The sequence below is a fragment of the Lemur catta genome, chromosome 2 (genome assembly GCF_020740605.2).
Source record: "Lemur catta isolate mLemCat1 chromosome 2, mLemCat1.pri, whole genome shotgun sequence".
NCBI lineage: Eukaryota > Metazoa > Chordata > Mammalia > Primates > Lemuridae > Lemur > Lemur catta.
Genome location: NC_059129.1, coordinates 35,729,714 through 35,750,230, shown reverse-complemented (window position 1 = coordinate 35,750,230; position 20,517 = coordinate 35,729,714). Strand labels below are relative to the sequence as shown.

Genomic DNA, 20,517 nt, shown 5'->3' with positions numbered 1-20,517 from the left:
CACAAAAATATTCAGGACAGCTGGTGTTTATGTCTTCCTTCCCCCTTCTTCTGGAAATAGCCACTTAGCCCAGGGGCTGACTCTTTCAGCCTTAAAGGGGTGGGTACAGGAGGACCTAGACTCAACTGACCAATCAGAGCACTCTAGGCCCCTGGCTACAGATCTAGCCAATGACGTCACTACAGGTCTCTGCAGGAACTCTTGCTTTGACGGTTGCTGGTAAGGTGTAAGCTTGGGAGCTGCCAGGGGTCTATGTGTGAAGTGAACCTTCTAAGAATCTTCAAAGCCAGAGCAAAGGAAAGCATGGGAAATGAGGTTAGGTTGATACCTCCGCTGAGGCCCTGGATCCAGTCACACCTGAAGTCATTAAAAGCCCTGAAATTTTCAGTTATATATCCCAATAAATTCTTTTTAAATACAAGGAATACTATCATTTGCCATTGAACATTCCTTCATACACACCTTAGACAGAAAGGTTGAGTCCTGGAGTCTGTTAGAATAACCAACAGTTTATTAAAAGCTTGCCCTGGGGCTCTGTGCCAGCCCCACAGCTGAGAGGGGCATCCATGACTGCCCCCAGGCCCAGGAGCAGCCCCTTCCAAGGTCCTTCCCTTGTTCCCCTGCCCCAGCCCTGATCCCAATTAAAAAAAAAAAAGGACAAGACGGCACAGGACATCAGACAGCAACGGGGGAATGGAGAGACCCAGGCATCCTGACCCCAAGACCCCATCCTGATCCTTCTTTCGTAGGAAGGCCTTCTCCCATTGTCCCGCCTCAGGTCCCAGACCTGCTCTGCCACGTCCCAGGTCTGGGGGCCCTGTTGTCTCCAGTCCATGGCCCCACTGTGAGGGTAGTATAATTCTCTGAATATAATATATCTAGACCCACCCTTCCCCTCCACCAGGGGACTAGATGAATATTTGACACGCACATCTCCCTCTCTTCCCAGGTGGTGATGGAGGGAGACCCTGGCACCATGGTGGGGAGGCAGGGCTCCTGGTCAGCCTTGAGGCACCTATGCCCAAGCTGGCCCTAGGCCACTGGCCAGCCCCATGAAGCTCATGAGATGAGGAGGTCTGAGGGGAACTGGAGCCAATATCCTGTCCCCTACCCCTTGGTGGGCCTCAAGCTTACTGCCTCTAGGACAGTAGGCTCCACCCACCCCTGCCCCACTCATCACTCATCTACCCTGCACTTCAGGAATAGAAGTGGGAAGAACCATTGAGGATGTGGGAAGCAACACTGGTGCTGCGGCTCAAAGGCCCTGGCATGGCGGCAGCAGGTGGGCCCACATTCTCACTGCCACTGCCCCCTGAGGCTGCCCGCCGCAGGGGCTGGGGGCTGTTTCTTAGCAGAAGCAGGGCTCCACCGCGGGGTGTTCCACTCTGTGTTGGGGGCCCCAGCCAGTTTGCGGGACCTGGGGGTGCCAGCAGAGATGGCTGACGCCAGGCTGGGGGGGGCATGCCTGGTGGAGGAGGGCCGTGGCTCCAGTGTGCCCCAGAACGAGGAACAGGACGGGAGGGCCAGGCAGGGGCAGGCGGTGGAGTGGGATAGCCCTGGGCAGCAGCCTCGGCTGGGATGCCCCCCAGAGCCATGCTGGAGAAGCCCAGCCTCATGCTCTCAGCATCGAAGGCCTCGATCTCACGGGCCTGCCGCTCTAGCAGACTCCGGATTCGTTCGGAGCGCCCAGTCTGCAGGGCCAGCAACTCTTCCTCCACCTGGAGCACCCAGAACAGAGGTCAGTGCCTGGGGCAGGTAGCCTGCCCTCCCTACCAGGTCCTGGAGGCTGAACCCTTACCCGCTGCTCCAGCAGTGCCCGCCTCAGAGCTACTCTCTGCTCCAGCTCCCGTAGCTCCCGCTCATGCTGACTCTCCGTGCGGATCTTGATCTTGCTCTGGTATGCGTTAAGCAGCTCCAGCTCCTGTTGAAGCTGCTGTCGAAGGGCCTGGAACTCTGCCTCCTGGGTCTCATCAAGCCGCAGCTGGAGGACAGGAAGGACAGGTTTTAGGGATCTCCTCCCTGATCCCCACAATCCTCCCCAGCCCCAGGTAGGCCTGGGCCCTAAGGTTTCAAGAAGCAGCAGTCTCAACATCTACCAGAAGGGAAGATGGTCATACCCTGTGGCACAGCAATTACACTGCAGGAATCTATCCCCCAGGTATACTTGCACATGTGCTCGAGGTGCTCACGGAAGCGTTGTGATAGCAAAATACTGGAAACAACCTAAATGTCCACCAATAAGGGATGGGTTAAATAAATTATGGTACAGCCATACCATGGAAAACTCTATGCTGTAAAAAAAATGAGATATGTGTACTGGCATGGAAAGATATCTAAGAAATATTAAGTGGAAAAAAGAAGTCAGAGAATAGTATGTAAAGTATGATTTCATTTGTGTTTAAAAATTTTATATACTTTTTAAAATATGCATTGGAAAAAATCTAAAATACAGTTAATTATTAAGTTACCTCGGAGAGGTGGGACTGACAGAATGATCACCAATGGGGCACTTTCACTCTTTATATCCTATGTACATCATTTTAAGTGGCTCACTCTAGATTTATGTGTGATTTTTTTTTTTTTTTTGAGATAGGTCTTCGCTTTGTCACACAGTGACACTGGGCTACAGTGCAGTGGCATCATCATAGCTCACTGCAATCTCAAACTCCTGGGCTCAAGCGATCCTCCTGCCTCGGCCTCCGGAGTAGCTGGGACTACAGGCACACATCACCATGCCTGGCTAATTTTTCTATTTTTTGTATAGATGGGGTCTCACTATGTTGCCGAGGCTGGTCTCGAACTCCTGGGCTCAAGCAGTCCTCTCGTCTTAGCCTCTTAATGTGCTAGGATTACGGGCACAAGCCACCATGCCTGGCCAACTTTTTAGAACAGCAACCTTCAATAATCCTTCAGAAATCAAAGTAAATTGGCCTGAGGGCCACACTCATTTTAATTTGCTCCCTGTTCACACATTAAACTAAGGCCCAGGAAAACATAATAGCCACTCTTTTCCTTGCTGGCTTTTAGTAGAGTAGGCAGGATGACTTTGTCTAGACCTTAAGAAAATACTAAGAGAAGTAATAAAACTGTTGCAGAGAATTCAAAATAGTAAAACCACTGGGAAGAATACTAACAGTGAAGGAGTATCTGAGTTTCCCAAGTACAAAAAGCTCTAGCTCTGTCCACAACCCCCACCTCCCACTGCCCATAACTAAGCTGCAAATACAGAGGCCAACCTCCATTGCACTCCCTCCCTGGACCCCAGGCCTCACCGCCTGTGAGCTGAGCATCTCTGAGATGGACTGGTCATACTGCTCGGCCAAGATTGCCAGCTTGCGGGTCTGTTCTTCCTTGAGCCGCTTAAGGAGGCTCTTGTGCTGAGCCTTGGGTGTGGTCTCCAGCAAGTGTGCCCGCAGAGCCTTGTACTGCCGAGTCTGGATCTTACACGTCTCCTGGAACTGCTTCTTGATCTGCAGCTCCTTAGACTATGCAGTGGATGGATCAAGGGGAGATGGGGGCAGGGGAGAGGAGGAGGAGCAGGAGGAGGAGAAGGAAGAGGAGAAGGAGGAGGAACCACCAGGGGAAAGGGGGAGAAGAGAGAGAGAAGAGGAGACAGAAGCAGAGACAGGGAGAGGGAGAGAAACAGAAAACATGTTAGACAGAGGGGGTGGGGGGAGCTGTATACAGACAGACACGGAGAGATGGGATCGTGTTGAGAGAGATCAGGAAGGTTTCAATGGGCAAGAGATGCAGAGAAGACAAGACAGGAACCAAAGGCATGTTCACAGAACTGGGTGGAATACTTATGAGAAACAACATCAGAGTTAATGGACAGGGAACTGAGAATCTTTAGAGTACTGAGTGCACAAAAGAAGCTTTGACCAGGCAAAGCAGGAGAAAATATGACCTAAAGATAGAAGCATGTGAGCAAATGTAAGAATGTGCACAGAATGAGCAAGAAGACCCAGTCACACAAAACACCCACAGAAGAAAGCAACACAACCGAGGATAGACAGAGGAAATCCCAGGTCCAGCACCTCAGGGAAGAAGACGGAATGATAAGCGCTGAGCTGAGAAATGGATAAGGGGCTGCCCTGTTTCGGGCCACAGAAGGGAAAGGAGCAAAGAAGGTGGCCGGAAAGGGCCTGACAAGTTCAACAGGCCAGCAGCTGCCACCCTGACCGGATCCACATTCCAGCCCACCCCTTACACACTCAGCTCCCATTCCAAGCCCACAGCCAATCTGCTTCCATGGCCTGCACACTCTCTACCTGGCCACCCACCCCAAGCCCAGCACCCCGTATTGTGGAGGGTTTGCAGTCCCCTCCCCCAACCCTAGGGTAATCCCTGATACAGGAGACTGATTCAGCTCCCAGACAGAAGGGGACTATGTAGGGAATGGGGTTGGGAGAAAAGGCAGGGGACAAGGAGACTAACGGGCCTGGAACCTACGGGAACCCACAAACAGGGCACTGTGGGACCAAGAAGTTCTGTGGAAGCTCCACAGGGTCCCAGACTCCAGAGCTGATGGTGGTCGTGGTACAATGAAGTTATGAAGGCGGAAAGGATGAGGCTGAGGAGTGAGAGGGGCTGAGATAACATGGAAGGGTGAGGAGGTCATGGAGCTGGGGGCCAAGGGCAGACTGGGGCATACCGGGAGGCTAGGTGGCAGGACAAAGCAGACAGAGGCAGCCTGGGCCAAAGATACAGTTCCGCTCAGATATTTTATTTGTGTTTGTCTTTTTGTTTTTTTTTTTTTGGTGGGGGGAAGGGAACAGGTTGGAAGGGAGACAGAAAAACAAAATCAAAGAAGAGAAAAAAAACATGACTCTTCCCACCCACCACCACCCCTGGCCCCAGGCCTGAGTCGATGAGGGTGAGGATGAGCACACACACAGGGGAGAAGAGCAATAACTTAGGGGACGAGCATCAGAACACAAAGTGTGACTTCTGGACTCCACGGTGGAGGCGGCTGCCTGTCTAGAGGTCCTTGGGGTGGAGGGGCATACTGAGGAAGGAGGGCCGAGAGGGAGGAGAGGGCTGGGGACTGGAGAAACTTCACTGAGTCGTGGGAGATAAAGTGCTCAATGCTCTAGATTTGCGCCAGGGCTGGAATTAGTTACCTCCAGGGAGGTAGGGCCCGGGACTGACGGGTGCGGGACCTCCGCCCAGCTAGAGTCTCTGGCAGTGGCTGGCGGGAAGCAGGGGGCCCTAACCGGCGCTGGCTGCGTGGTAGCAGCCGGGGAATACGGCTGGGCCGTTCACCTCGAAGCAGGCCCCAGCTGACCAGGGTGTGGATGGCCCAGGGGGGCAAGCGGGAGGCTAAACCCTGGCTGGCCTGTGCCAGGCGCCAGTTCCAGCCCTTGCACAGGGCCCAAACCCTGGCCAACAGGGCTAGCGGGTGTTTGGCAGTGTGGGCATTACTCCGCCGGGGCCCAGGGACAGGCAGGCGGCTGCGGAAGCCATCCTTGTTGGTTTTGGGGTAGAGTGCAAACAGACCCCGGTCCCCCACAGCCCCACAGCCTTGAAGGGCCCGGAAGGCCATGGGCGACAGGCGCAGCAGAATCCGCAACCAGAGTCGAGAGATGCCCCGCCGTATCCGGGGGCCCTGCTGCTGCACCCACTTGCCCCCAGCTGCCACAGCTGCCAGAGGTAGAGCCAGGCCTGCCCAAGCTAGGAGCCAGGCAGCCCCAAGACCCAGAGGCACGCCAACAAGGCCTCGGCGCCAGCTCAGGCCCAGGACGGCCCCCAGTGCAGTGCCCTGGGCCAGAACTAGGAAGAGACGGGAGGGCAGGTGCAGAGCTGTACAAAGAAGCAGGTAGGAGGCCCCCAGGCCCACCAGCCCCACCTCAAGGGCCAACAGTGCTGCCTGCAGGCCACCCCCACCCTGGGCTGCCAGCAGTGGGAGCAGCAGCAGCAACAGTAGGGGGAGGAGGCCAGAGGAGGACCCCACTGCAAAGGAGAGCCCAGCCAGGAGGACATGGTACAGGAGTCCAAGGAACTGGCTAGCAGGGCCAGGGGGCCTCAGATGTGTTGGAGGGGGTTCAGGGGGGATGTCTGGGGAGGGACAGCCGTCTCCAGGATCCCTAGGAGTCCCAACTGGAGCCCCCTCCTCCTCTTCCTCCTCCTCCTCAGGGACTGGAGTCAGTCCTGGGCCTTGGACCCAGCCAAGCTCAAACTCCTCTTCCAGAAGGTTCCCATCCTCCTTCCCCCACAACCTCCACGTCCCAGCCTCCTCCTGGCCAACAATGCTCCTCTCCTGGGGTGCCAGGGATGGGACTCTAAACTCCTCTATCTCCTCCTTAGGTACACCCCAAACTTCCTCATCAACAAGACTCCTATGTTTTTGTGGACTGTGACTAGGAGCTCCTGATTCTTCCCCCAGAATCCTCTGCTCCGCTGGCTCCAAGGTGGCCCCTTCCTTTCCCAGAATCCTTCTCTCTGGAACTGCTTCCTCCTCATCTCCCAGCATTCTTTGGTCCAGGACTGCCTCCTGGCCAGAGGAGCAGGGCTGCTCTTCTCTAGGGGTGCCTGTGCTGGGTGGTACCAGAGCCCCAGGAATGGGGAGTGGGAGGCCCGGGGGGCTCTGGCCTGCACGTACTTTGAGGCTCTTGGGCTGCTGGCGAACCTGGGCCGCGTGCTTCTGCCGCAACTCTTGCTCACGCCGTTTGTTGTACTCCAGCTGGTTGCCCAGCTCTGTCTGGTGCTGCAGGCGGGTGAGCTCAGCCCGTGTGCGCTGTACAGCCTGGAGCTGCCGTAGCTCCAGCTCCCGCGTGGCCTCATGCTGCCGAAGCAGCAGTGCACACTCCAAGTCCTTCTGTGTCTGTTTCTTGTTCAAGTCCTGAGGCAGAAGGGAAGCAGGGCCCAGGGCCTGGTCAGGGAAGCTTGCTGGTGTCCAGCAAGTGAGAGCCCAGAACTCCTTGGCAGAGGGAGCTGGGGATGGGGTGAGGTGGGGGGGGGGGTGAGAGGTGTAAGGGAGCCAAGCTCTTGGCTGACCTGGGAACAAAAGGCCTGAAGAAATTCTAGCAGGGTCTGCTGGGGATGGGAAGCAAAAAGGGTGTTAAAGAGAAGCTGAGCTGTAGCACACTAGGGCAGAGAGGAAAGATGACACAGTGAGGCAAATGGACAAGGGGAGGTGCCTGGGACCCGTGAGCGAGTGGAGAGGAAGAGTGGACAGGGCAGCCTACCTCTCGCAGCAGGTCCTGGTCAAGGCTATGCCGAGCCAGCAGCATCTTGCGCTTGTACTGGCGACACTGCAGCTCGAAGTACTGGCGTTGCCGCCGCAGCAGCCCTGCCTCCTCCTCCGCCTGGCACTGCTGGAGCTGCTCCTTTTGCCGCAGAAGCCACTCAGCCTTCTCCCGCTTGGGCGTGCTGGGGTTTTCCTGGAGCTCCTGGGCGGGGGCAGTGGGGAGCAGGGTCAGGGCTCACTTCGCCCACCGTGAGCCCCGCCCTCCGCACAGCCCTCGCCCACCTCCTTCAGCTGCTCCTTCCGAAGTTTGTAGGTCCGCTTCTGTGCCTCCAGCAGGGCAGCCAGCTCCTTCTTCTGCTGCCCAAGGATGTGCTGCTGGAACTTCCGCTCCTCGGCCTGGGCAGCTCGTGCCTCTTTCTCACCGATGGCCTGGTGCCGCCGGGCCAGCTTTTCCGCTTCAGCCCCAAAGCCAGCCCGCTGTGCCTCGAGCTCTCGCTGCAACCGTGCACTGTGCTCCTCACGCTCACCCCTCAGCCGCGACTCCAGGGCCAGCAGCTGCTTCTGGTGCTGTCGTCGCATCCGCTTATAGCCACTCAGCTGCTCCCGCAGTGCTGAGTCCTGCTCGTGCTCCTGGATCTGACGGCTGACCTGGGGTGGGAGAGAGGATGAGAAGTGGGGCTCAAACCTGGACCCCATTTTATTAACACAGATGGTCTTTGTGCTCCATGGGTTGTAGATGCATAGCTTTCATTCTCACTTAGTACCTTCCTCACACTTAACCTCTCTGAGCCTGTTTCCTCAACTGGATAATGGAGACATTATCTACTTCACAGGTTGGTGTCATCGAATGAGATGATAAAAGGTGGGGAGCACAGGGCCTGCACAAAAGCAGGAACAATACAGATTAGTTCAAAGAGTAAACCAGACAGACCTGGGGTCAAATCCCAGCTTTGCCACTTATTAACCATGTGATCTCAAGGAAGTTAATTTCTCAAAGCATCAGTTCCCTCATCTTTTAAATGGGGCAATAATACCTCCTCATAGGAGGCAGTGGAGCTACATTTGATAAATATCTAATAGTATGCAGAACACTCCCTGCTTCCTTCCCCTTCAGCAAACACAGTGGGCCTATTACACCCAGGTACTGAGCTGGGATCTAGGCCATGAGATGCTAAAATAACAAAATAGCTGGGCCTGGACATCTTCATCCAAAGTGTGATCTCAAGTCCCATTCTCAACTGGCTCTCTCAGTGGCTCTCAACCTACTCCAAGTGGCCAAGCCCCAGCAAGTCACAGACCTTTCTGCACAGTACCACAAGCACCAAGCATAGGATCTGAAGAGTTGTCCTAGCACAACAATCAGCCACAAGCAGAGGCGGCCAGAACACACTAGACCTAACCAGTGCCCTCTAAGGAGGCTCAAATACAGCTAGGCATGAATGTGATCTAAAGCATTTATTAAAAGCATGGATGAAAAACTATGTTTTATGAAAAGCCTAACCACCTTTCCCTGTGAACTGAGGAAAAGATTGCCACGACTTCATTTTAGGAGAGGACTATGGGCCTGCTTACAGAAGCTGAGGACCACAGAGGCACCTGGGTAAGTGCCCCGGGCGAGCAGGCCTTTCGAGCCACAGCTGCCTCATCTCTCCAATGGGAGCCTGCCCTCTCCCTCCCAGAGTCGCTGGAAGGATAAAACACAGGGCTGTGTAGGGGCCTGACAGCTGATCACTGGCATGAGGAAGACGCTTGAACACTATCCCTGCCCTTGGGGGCACAGAATCCAGCAAAGCATGCTGTTCAGGAGCAGCCAGCACAGGGCTGGACGCACTTGCGTGCAGGGATGTGAATCACCTGACTGGCCAGAGGAGCCTGGGAAGGCACCTCAGGAGATGTCAGTTAAGCCAGGACACAGAAATGGAGGAAGAGTTCGCCAAGCTAGGCACACCCAGAATGGGCACTGTGACCAAAGCTGTCTGTTGGGAGAAGGGAGGGGTAGGGGTGGGGTGAAAATGCTGGAGCCAGCAACAGAGAGTGAGGGTAGAATCTGAATTTCATCATGTGTCATAGGGAAAAAATAACTTCTGGACTTAGAAACACCGTTTGGAGCATCCAGATTAGGTAGAAAAATGCGACAAGCAGGCCGAGTAAGGAAGCCCACACTCACCAGGGAGGCAGTACGGATGGTGGCAAAGTGGTCCCGGTTGCGGCAGTAGGCCCGCCGGCGGGCAGAAGATGTGGTGGAGGCTGGAGCTGGGGCTACAGGTGGCTGGAGAGGGCCTGGGGTCATCTCTGGCTGGTAGGGGTCATCATATAGGTTGTCAGAGCCCTAGAGGAAGGGAAAGTGGAAGCGATGCCCAAGGCTCAGAGGCTACTGGGCCCAAAGGGAGTTACCTGAGGAGACCCATTCAGACTTAGAGGAGCAGTCACGCTTAGGGAGGGAGGGCAGGGAACCCAGACGATTCTGGAGCAGAAGAGCTCAGGCTGGACCACGTGTGTGTCAGGCCCACTCAGGACGAGCTGCATACCGGCAGCCGGTGGATGATGGAACTGTGGGAGGTGACTGTGTGCTCCCCCTCCTGCATCATGGCCATTTCCCGGGCTTCAGGGCCTTCCTCCTCCTCCTCCTCCTCTTCTTCCTCCTCCTCTTCCTCCTCATTGTCTGAGGCATCTGCTAGGCTGTTGACTGAGCTGCTCTGACTGGAGGCGCTGATGGACATGCTGGGCACTGAGTGGCTACTCTCTAGACTGGTCAGAGTCCCGGCCCGGTGCATGTAGGGCTCTGCCTCCTGTGAACAGGCCGTGGGCTGTTGGACAGGGAAGGGGAAAAACTGGGGGTGTACGCATGGAGGTAGCACAAGGAGACAGAGGGTGTTAGCAGGGGTGGGCAGAGGGGCCAAGCAGCTGCTAGAAGGCCAGCACAACACAGGAGATAAAGAAGGGTGGGAGGGCAAACTGGGTCACCTCCTCCTCCTCTGGGGCCTCAGCACCGGGGCCATTGGGTGCCTCTTGGAACAGGATTTTCTTCATCTTCCGGTACTGCAAGTTGTCAAGTTCCCGCACAGCATCTTTGGTCCTCTGGATTAGGTCCATGATGACTGTGGGTGGCCGCTCCCGGAGCACGAAGCGGTGCTGGGGGAAGAGAACACTGAGGCCTGCTGCCACCCTCCATAACCCATGGCCTTCAGCATTCCCTCTGGCCGGAGGGACTCCCCTGGGCCCCACACCCACCATGGGTTGATGCTGGCCTTGTCCCAAACCCTCCTCCCACAGTTATTTTCTCTGCCACCCAGTCTCTACTTCCCTAGACAGACTCTTGTTCCTCCAGGCATGGCTGACAGGCAAGAATAGTCAGGAGATCTGGATTCTAGTCCAGCTCCTCTACCAAAGTGCTATGTGATCTTGGACATGTCAGGAGGTCTCTTTGGGCCTCATGAGGTATTCTACAATTATAAAACAAGTAGGTCAAACTAGATAATCTAAGTTCCCAATTAGGGATCCTTAGGCCCCCATGGGTCTGTGAAGGCAATGGGGCCCCTCTACTTTGGTAACACAAAAAACACCTAAGGGAAATCATACATTTACCCATGATAAGGCTACACAGGCTTTTTGGCTTGAATTACATCAGATCAGTGTGGTAACCCTGGTTATCGTAAGCTGACCAGAGGCTCTGGCTGGCAATTATATACATCTTTGATTAATAAAAGATGGAAAAACAAATTATCACTTAAAAAATTAAGGCAGTCCGGTTAGACAAAATTTGCAAAGCACAGAGTCAACTGGGCATTGGGGATGGGGTTGGAATTTATAAACGAAGCTCTTGGTGGAGGAGAAATTGGGAACTACTGGTTTCACTGAGGGATTTCTTGTGGTTCTAACAAGCTTCAGTTCTAGGAGAATGCTAGGCCAGTGAGCCCTCACCTTCAGAAGAACCTCTGAGGTTGGTCTGTCTTGAGGGATTTTCTGAAGACAGGAGTCAACAAAATTCCGGAAGTACTCAGACCTGGAAGTCATGGGAAGGTGGGAGATGGGTGGGGAGAGAATAAGCCAGGCAGCCTTAGCCCATGGCCTAACCCCTAGGCCCAGGAATCCCAGTCCTCACCAGTGTCCTGACTGGAGCACAGGGGACTCGTTCTGTGCAATGTGGTATAAGGCACTCATCGCATTCATGTTAAACAGCGGTGGTTTCCGTTCCGCTACAGAGAAAGGTCGAGGAAGAGGAGGTGAGAGGATGGCAGGTGGGCAGAGGAGACTAGAATGGAACTGAGATGGCTTGAGTTCAAACTCCACCTCCCTGGCTTTCTTGCCACATGACGTTGAACAATTTTCATAATCCCCCTGAGTCTCAATTAATCCCCTTCTCTGTAAAATACAGCACCCATCCTCTCCAATGCACACAGGTGGAATAGGGATTGAAGAACATAATATATGCAAAACCACCAAAGAAAAAGGCAGAGGAAGCATATTCAGATATCAGCCCAACTAATACTTGTTAGGTGCCAAATGAGAGCAAGTGTTAAGGGGAGACAAAGAAAAACAAGAATCAGGCCCTGCCCTCAAGGAACTTCCAGTCTAAGAGATTTTTTTTTTTTTCTTTTTTTTGAGACAGAGGCTCACTCTGTTGCCTGGGTTAGAGTGCCATGGCGTCAGCCTAGCTCACAGCAACCTCAAACTCTTGGTCTTAAGTGATCCTACTGCCTCAGCGTCCCGAGTAGCTGGGACTACAGGCATGCGCCACCATGCCCAGATGATTTTTTCTATATATTTTTAGTTGTCCAGCTTTCTTTCTGTTTTTTTAGTAGAGATGGGATATCGCTCTTGCTCAGGCTGGTCTCGAACTCCTAAGCTCAAATGATCTGCCCACCTCGGCCTCCCAAGTGCTAGGATTACAGGCATGAGCCACCGCACCTGGCCTAAAAGAGATTAAATAGGACTAAAAAAGTAACACCAAGTTCAAAGTGTTAACTGGCAAAGAGGGAGACAGGTAAATGAATGGGAAGTTGAGTGTGTGAAGGGGCTTCAAGCTTGTCCATGTGCAGGGAATTCACGGAAAGTCTTTTGTAAAAAGAGATACTAGAGCTAGGCCTTAGATTAGAAGTTGTGAGCCAAGAGTCCCTTGTGCCCTAGACAAATGTCTAACATTACGTGATTTTTAAAAATTGCCAATAATAATCAAATAATAATCCAAAGTTCCAGTTTCTCTTTAAAAATTAGATGCAGTGAAATGGCATCTACACTCCTATATGATAATGGGCTGCAGCTAAGCAATAGCTGCCCTCTTCATATGGGAGCAGCAATCTCTAGTTTGCCAAAGCCCCCTCCATATTGCTTCTCTGAGTATCAGTTGCCATTTATAATCGGGCTTGATGTTTTTTGTTTTTTTTCAATAGTAGAGAAGTATTTCTCGGTATCCCTATCTGTCAAAAACTACGAGTAAAATGGACAGATCTAGCTTACACTTGGCCTGCTTCATACATTTGCATCACCTGTCTGGCCCTGGCTATGTGCACCGTGGAGATGGAGGGAAATGGCACGTCCAAATCTCTGACCTTGGGCAGAGGATGCAATACAAGCCAAGGCAAGGGAGTAGAAAAGTTCATGACACACTCAGGGGGTGGAGCCCGTGGAGAGAGGCAGCCTTTAGGAAGCATAGACTTTAGCCTCATGTAAAGAAGGACAGGGATGACTTCAGTCTTGAAGGCAACAGGGAGCGACTGATGGCTGAGTGGGGAGTGAACAATAGCACTGAGCTTAGGCAGATCTCTCTGGCATCAGTACTCAAGAGAGGCTGGAAGGGAGAAGACACTGGCAGTAAGTAGGATCACTACAGGAGGTTGTCCATAAGAGTAACTAACAGGCCGGGCGTGGTGGCTCACGCCTGTAATCCTAGCATTCTGGGAGGCCGAGGCGGGCGGATCGTTGGAGCTCAGGAGTTCGAGACCAGCCTGAGCAAGAGCAAGACCCCGTCTCTACTAAAAATAGAAAGAAATTATATGGACAGCTTAAAATATATACAGAAAAAATTAGCCGGGCATGGTGGCGCATGCCTGTAGGCCCAGCTACCCGGGAGGCTGAGGCAGGAGGATCGCTTAAGCCCAGGAGTTTGAGGTTGCTGTGAGCTAGGCTGATGCAACGGCACTCATTCTAGCCTGGGCAAGAGTGAGACTCTGTCTCAAAAAAAAAAAAAAAAAAAGAGTAACTAACAGCAACTCTTTCCTGAGCAGCTATTTTGTGCTCAGCATTCTGTGGGAGGCCTTACAAACATTACCTCATTAGTTATTTCAATAGCGTAGGGTAGCAGAGATGAGAACCCTGACATGACTTCAAGGCCTCATGAACTTGCTCAAGCCTAATCCTCCGGCCCCATCCCTCGTTGCACTGCATTACATGCTACATTCCAAACAACAGAATCTACTCCCAGTTCCCCAGGCCTCCTCCTTACCTCCAGGGTTCTGCATACGCTGCTCTGTCTGGAACGTTCTTCCCTACGTACTTCAAAGAGCTATTATTTACCTTGTGGGTCTGTTTAAACTTCTCTGCTACAAAGAGGCCTTTCTTAGCCCCTAAACTAGGTCAAGTCCCTTGTTTCATGTTTGTACCACTCCTGTAAACTCTCCATTCAGCTTTCATCACATTCAGAGAAAAACACGTCTGGTTTCCCCAACAACTTGAATGTTAAGTTCCATGAGGGCAGGATTCTCATTCACTGCTCTAATCCCAGAACCCAGCACAGTACACATTCAAAAAAGATTTTGAGCTAGGGCAGTTGACAGGAAAAGAATACTACAAAATCTTTAGGCCTAAGAGCTGGCAGGATTTCACAGCTGCCTGTACTGGGGCTCCAGGGTATACTCAAAATGGACAGGAGCTTGGAGACTGGGATCCATGGAGAAGGGGAGAGTCTGGGAACAGTAACCGAAAAGAGTAGAGAAGAAAGAGATGAAGGAGCAGAGAGGAGGATGTCCTTACCCAGCTCAATGCAGGTTATCCCCAAGGACCAGACATCCACTTTGCCATCGTACTGCCCCTCATCCATTGCCAGGATCACCTCAGGTGCCATCCTGAGAGAACAGTCAGGAGAGAAAGGCTAATCACTCACCCAGACCCTGCAATTCCTACTACCAACATCCCGGGAGCTCTATCCACTCACCACCACCCTCACTCACCAGTATGGGGTACCCACGAAGGAGTTGGCAGGCGCCATGATGGACGCGGAGCCGAAGTCTCCCAGCTTCACCAAGCCTGGCTCTGACAGCAGGATGTTTCCAGCCTTCACATCCCTGCCAGAGGCAAAGTACAGGGATGAGAGGTGCTCAGGAAGTCCAGGCAGGGGTTTTAGCACAGTTTCCAAGATGACCACAGCCCAGCTAAATGACAAGCAGTATGGAAAGCACCCCTCTCCCGGCCACCATCAATGCTGCTCGTACCTATGGATCATGTTGTGAGAGTGCAGATACGCCAGGCCCTGAAGGGCCCCATGGGTCACAGCTGCAATCTCCACCTCCTGAAGGGGCTTCTTGTGCACTGGGGAGTGAAGGAAAAACATCAAACTGAGGGGCCCAACGGTGAACTGGAATAAGCTCCCCTTAACCCTTCCCCTATAGCTTCTCTGCTCTTCTCCCTTCTCCTACTTATTGGCCAAAGAGTCACTTACCTTCTAGAAGGTCAGAAGCTGAGCCCAGGCAATACTCCATCACCAGCTAAGGAAGGGTCAAGGGTCAGAGATCAGCAGATCCTGGCCACTCCTGGCCTACTTCCCTTGGGCAGACACTCAAAACAGAGCTTCCTTGCCAATCCTCTACTCAGGCAATGCCCCCAGGGTAACAACAGGGAGGAAGGGCAACTGGAGAAAGTGAGGAGATCCTGGCAAAGTCCCTAGGGGCAGGGCCCTCCTAAAAAGAGCCCAAGACACCACCACTCCCTCTGAATCCCTTCAAAGCCCCATTCAATCTCCACCTCCTCCAGCCCATGTGCCCTTTCTGCCTGCTAAATGTCTATGGCACTCTGAGTCAGCCTCTCCTAGACTGACATTGTTGATCGTGGGTTTGTCTAAAAGCAGTCAAGAGAGACTTCCTCCTTCCCAGGATCCCCGAGTGGCACCCTGAGCAGGGCCCACTTAAGAGACTGGACTAGGGTAAGGACAGGCCTGAGTAGGGGGCCAGCTCACCCAAGCCGTGTGCTCCCTCAGGTAACAGCCCCGGTACTGAATGGTGTTGGGATGCCGGAGCTTCTGTAAGAACCGTACCTCCTTGATGATGTCTTGCCATTTCTAAGAGGAGATCAGGGTGGGAGGAGGGTTACCCAGCCTGCATCTTGAGTCTGGGGTCCCCTGTCCCCCCCCAACCTGGTCTTACTGAGCCTGACCCACCTCATTTGATTGCTTCCCGCTATAGGACATCTTCTTGATGGCCACCACCTCGCTATTCCGGACGTCCCGGGCCTAGAGGACCAGACCAGAGGTGGTGAAGGTGGTGAGAGCCTTCCCACCTCAGTGGGAAGACTTGCTGGCCCAGGAGGAAAGGTAGGAAAGGCTAGTATGGTAGAGTAGTGTAGAAGGGCTATCTGGAGGTCCACAGGGGTAACAGTAGAGTCCCCACCCCTACTTCATCCCCCAAGACCAACTCACGAAGTACACGGCTCCAAAGCTGCCATGGCCAATTTCCCGGAGGTCAGAGAAGAGCTTTTCAGGGTCATCCTTGAAGAAGAGCTCAGCCACATCAGGGTCCTTCAGGCTCCCGGCCCGACCCCCAGCTGGCATGGTGGCCCCCGGGGGCCCTTAGAGTGGGGCCTGGCCTGGGGAATGGAGATGGGACCCTTAGAGCAAGGATGGGAACCTCAGAGAGAGGAAGGGGTCCCTCAAGTTTCTGCCTTCTCCTCCCCTCATTTCCCTGATGAGGGGGAGGCACTGCTGAGGAAGGGCAGGGGGAGACTAGAAACAACATAAAAGCTCAAAGAAATGAAGTTCCCCTGGCAACCAGATCATGGGGGCCGGCTCCCTGGAGTCCCTAAAATGGCTAGGAAGATTCTGGGAAGGTAAGCATCCTCACCACTCCTCTTGGCCTTCTACAACTTCTATTTCCCTATAACCCCTACTTCTCCCCTCAAGGGTAAAAAACTCTGCCTCCTAGCCAGCACTTCAGACCCCCAAGTGTCCTGTTCCGTAAGCCCCATACCCCATTTCCAGGCACCTTCCTGTTCCCCTTGGCCCTGAGGCCCCCTCCTCCCTCAACTCCTCACACCCTGGAAGAGAACAGGAAATGGCCAGGCCGGAGGCAGTGGAAATCCGGCCATTGTTATAAGCGGGTACTGGCCCAGAGGGGCCAGCAGACTCACTCTGAGAAAGGGCTAGGGACACTGTGGCAGGGAGGAGATCCAGAATGGGGAAGCACAGGGATATAAATGGCATCTGGCTTTGAGGGCCTCTCTGTGGTCTGGGCTGCCTTACTTGTCCCATCCAATTGCATAAACATCACATACAGGTACAGGACATTTGCAGTGTACAAATAACATTTATTGAGCATGTATAATAAGTACCTGAGATGTATTATCTCTCATTCAATCCTCATCGCAACCTTATGAGGCAAGTATTATGATCATCCCTATTTTACAGATAAGAATACAGGCTCAGAAAGGTTAAGTGACTTCCCCAAAGCTGGTCCTCCACCACTATGCTTTCAGAACAACCCTATGAAACACCAGGGCAGATCACGACCACCATTTCCCAGATGAGGTCACTGAGGCACAGAGAGCAAAAAACGACTTCTCCAAGGTCACAGAACAGTACCTTCCCCTCCCTAGTCAGGCCTGTGTGCCCATTATTCTCTAAGCTCATCACCCCAAGTTCAGCCCCACTCTTGCAGGAAGCCACCCCTGACCACTCCAGCCCTTGGGGAGAGCTCCTAGAGCACCCAAACACCCTGGAAAGTTCCTACAGGATATCAGAACAGGACCCTCAAGGGGATTCCAGCATGGGCTCCTGCCTGAGTACCTGTCTGAATTTAGACACAAAGGAGCCTTCAGCAGAGCTGGACTCCCAGGGCAGAGTTCTAGCTACTTGAAAGCACCTAACAATTTTAGCATGTAATTATATTCTGTCGTGCATTGTTTCCTGTTATGTTGTTAATTTTGTCTCCTCAGCCCAACTGGAAGCTGGAGGGCAAGAAGGGAGCCTGACTCTCCAGCGGGCCCCCAGGGTGCAGAAGGCTCAGAATAGCCTGGGAGATTGATTGATTGCTCTCAGCTCAGCCCTCAGCAGGCTGCTCAAAGCAGGCCCCTTTCTCCCTTCTCCTGCCAGCAACCAAACCAAGCACCTCTCACCACACACCCACACACAAAGGCAGGTGCTCACAACCTGCCAAAGGAATCTTCCTGACCTCTTTACCAGCTCTGGGCCCAAGAATGCCAACCAAGGACCCCAGGCAACATGGAAGTAGTGCCAGCCTTTGGCAAAACATCATACAGGTCCCTTTCCTCAGTAACAAACACTTAAACAATTACCAAAGTCTATGCTAAATCATAACCACCTTCTAAAATGGAAAATGTTATCTTCATTCTGCAGGTGAGGAAACCCAAATTTATCTGTCCTTAAGCTATGTTACCAGTACATCCCATCTGCAATGTACAGCAACAGGGCTTTGGATAAGTTCCTTATACTTCTTGGTCTTCTCTTCAGTAAAATGGATTACAGCATGGGGCTGTTGTAAGATTTTGATGAGATCTCATACTGAGGAACACTATACAGACATTCAGCATATGGATTTTTCTTTCCCTGCCTCCAGGGCCCCCAAAGGCTTTAATCTTTTGGGGATCACCCTACCCCAACAGCTTGGCTTTAACTGTTAAAAGACACCACAATGGCTATCATTTGTCAGAAGAAAGAGCCCTCTCGGGAACAGGTAAACACGAAGGTCACAGTAGATAGAAAAATGCATGAGGCAGAGGCAGGAGCCAGAGCCTCCCATCAGGAAAAGCTTTGAGTATAACCTTCCTGGAAAGGAAGCTCATTTTATCTCAATTCTTAAACCTCACCCCAACTCATTCACCTGGGACCCCTGGCCAAGCCCAGGCTCAGAAGAAAAGAGATGGCAAAAAACAGGTATAGATCAGGGGAAAGATCTGATTGAGGTCCTGGGTTTAAATTCAGATTCTGCCACTGTGTGACCTTGGGCAACCTCTCTGGGCCTCAATGTTCTTGACTGTAAAATGGGAAGATGCCAATAAAAGAGCCTCCACAGGGTGGACCGATGGGGCGCAGAGGGGGGATGTCACATGAGGAAATAGATGTATAAGTACTCTGTAAAAGATAAACTGCGTGACAAATGTATGAGATTATACCATCACAACAAGAGGGTGGAAGACAACTGTAGCTGGAGGATAATATTGCCAGGCACCCCCAAACACACACACACATCCTTGCAAGGACAAGAAACTCAACCAGACCAGGCCTGAAAAGCGGATAAGCAGACCCACCATGGGAAACAGAGGCTTGGGAATCGACACCCCAGAGCAGTCAGGAAAAAGGGACATGATCATGGCGAAGAAGTGGCTGTGAGGGGCAAAGTCAACAGGGAAGACCAGAAGGTGTAAACCCATCTATCTGATTAGCTCAAGCACCCTAAGACTTGACCCCTGGTGACATCAGAGACCCTGTCACCTGAGGTCCCCCATCAACCAAACACCATAAAGGGAAGAGGAAGGGGAAGAGGTTGGCAACAGAAGGCAAGGATAGCCAGAGGCTGACCACTGGCCCAGCTGGCTTTCCCATCCTGAGAGGGCCTACCCAGGTCCAGCTTCTCAGAAAGGAGTACCCTTTCTCCTCAGTGCTAGACACAGGGACCCGCGCCCCTGCACCCCGTGTCTCACCTGGTAGGGGTCACTATGGTGCCCCAGCGCCTCCGCTTCCGCCTGGGGTCCTCCAGCGGCTCTGCCAAGCAGGGAGAGGGGCAAGGAGACCTTTCCCCTTGCCACCTCTTCCTCGGCTTTCGCCCTTCTTGAGGGGCGGGCCCGGGAAGCCTCCCCTGGAGGGGAGGGGGGTAACAACCTGATCTGACCTCGCGGTCCAGTCCTCTCCCTCCTTGAGGGCGACAGTTGCGGAATCCCGGATTTCTGACAGTGGGGTCTGAACCCCGTATATCTGAACGGGGAGAAACTGAACCCGATATTTGAATGCCTGGGGAATGAACCCCCGATAATGGTGCACGCAGGGGCCTGAACCCCAGAGATTTGAAATTCTATGAAACAGAGACCCAGGTTTAGAGAGGCTGGGACCCGAGTCCCGGATATCTGGAATATGAGGGCTGATACCTGGGTATCTGAGAAGCGAGAGGCAAAGCGCGGAAATTTGGGACTCGGGGGGCCTGAGCCCCAGGTTTTCGGCCACCGGCAGGGGGCCCACCCCCGAGGACGTCCGGCCGCACGGCCCCTCTCACGCCGGGGTCCGAGGGTGACAGCCCCCACTCCCGCCCTGGCCCCCTCCCTTTCCCCTTCTCTCTTCCGAGAATAGTTGAGAGACTGTAACTAAGCCGCTGCTAACGGTCCCCGCGCTCTCTCTTCCTCCTTCTCTCTTCCGTCTCAGCCTCTCTCCGCACCACAGGCCCGATCTCGTCCCCGGTCTCCCTCTCCCTCTTCCTCCCAATTCCAAGATGGAGACCGGGCGGGAGCGCGCAGGCGCGGTAGGGATGCCGGGCCAAAGGAGGCGGGGCCCCAGAGGAAACGGCCCCGCCCTCTCTCCTTATTGCCCGGGCTCGGGAGACCGGCCGCTACCGAGCCCTAGTGCGCGCGCGCCCCGCCACGCGGACCCTGGGTGGGAAGGGGCGGGGACAAGGGCTAGGCTTGCACGGGAGGAGCCCAGCGCGCGCTCCGACGGCTGGCAAAGGAAAGAACTGCGGCGCATGCGCGGGCCCGAGCTTGTTGCTAGGGGAAGCTTTGAAGGGGCGCGGGTGGAAGGAAAGAAACGGCGAGCGGCGTGATCTGCGCCTGCGTGCAGGGTAGGTGTTGGGAAGGATAAGGGAAAGCTGCTGCTGGGCGCGGAAAAGGCGGGAAAATGGACTGTTCAGAGATTTGTAACCACCGAGCCTGGACGTGGGCCCCCAAGTGCGAAGAATCTTTGCACGTGAGTGTTGGGAAAACTCAATCGGTCAAATCCCTTCAGGAAGCGGAGGCCCTTCAGAGTTGGATAACTTGCCCAAGCTCAGAGTACATTTATGTCAAAGCATTTCCATGACCTGACATCCTCCCCCCTCAACTAGGTGGAATTATCAGTTTTATTTCATAGAAGAAAACAAGACACAAAGTGGCACAGATCGGATCAAACCCAGGTGTTTTCCAAA

General features: G+C 53.5%; 1 protein-coding gene across 6 annotated transcripts; it reads right to left on the bottom strand.

Annotated features, from left to right (window-relative positions):
* Positions 1-489: 489 nt before the first annotated feature.
* On the bottom strand, positions 490-19,837 carry TAOK2 (TAO kinase 2). 6 transcript variants are annotated; one of them, XM_045543399.1, is made up of 19 exons: positions 19,052-19,837; positions 15,816-15,982; positions 15,558-15,629; positions 15,357-15,458; positions 14,844-14,889; positions 14,617-14,713; positions 14,356-14,469; positions 14,159-14,250; positions 11,292-11,385; positions 11,111-11,192; positions 10,154-10,321; positions 9,718-9,978; positions 9,357-9,518; positions 7,472-7,837; positions 7,188-7,391; positions 6,602-6,841; positions 3,273-3,485; positions 1,799-1,981; positions 490-1,718 (listed from the first exon to the last, which is right to left on the bottom strand). In XM_045543399.1, exons 2-19 carry the CDS (start codon positions 15,945-15,947, stop codon positions 1,197-1,199), a joined length of 3,150 nt encoding a protein of 1,049 aa, XP_045399355.1. In that variant the 5' UTR covers positions 15,948-15,982; positions 19,052-19,837; the 3' UTR covers positions 490-1,196. The 6 variants fall into 6 exon arrangements, with proteins under 6 accessions (XP_045399355.1, XP_045399354.1, XP_045399357.1 ...); XM_045543398.1 differs by having other exon boundaries at positions 9,718-9,996; positions 19,052-19,832; XM_045543401.1 differs by lacking the exon at positions 490-1,718 and adding an exon at positions 2,118-2,223 and having other exon boundaries at positions 1,888-1,981; positions 9,718-9,996; positions 19,052-19,834.
* Positions 19,838-20,517: the final 680 nt, after the last annotated feature.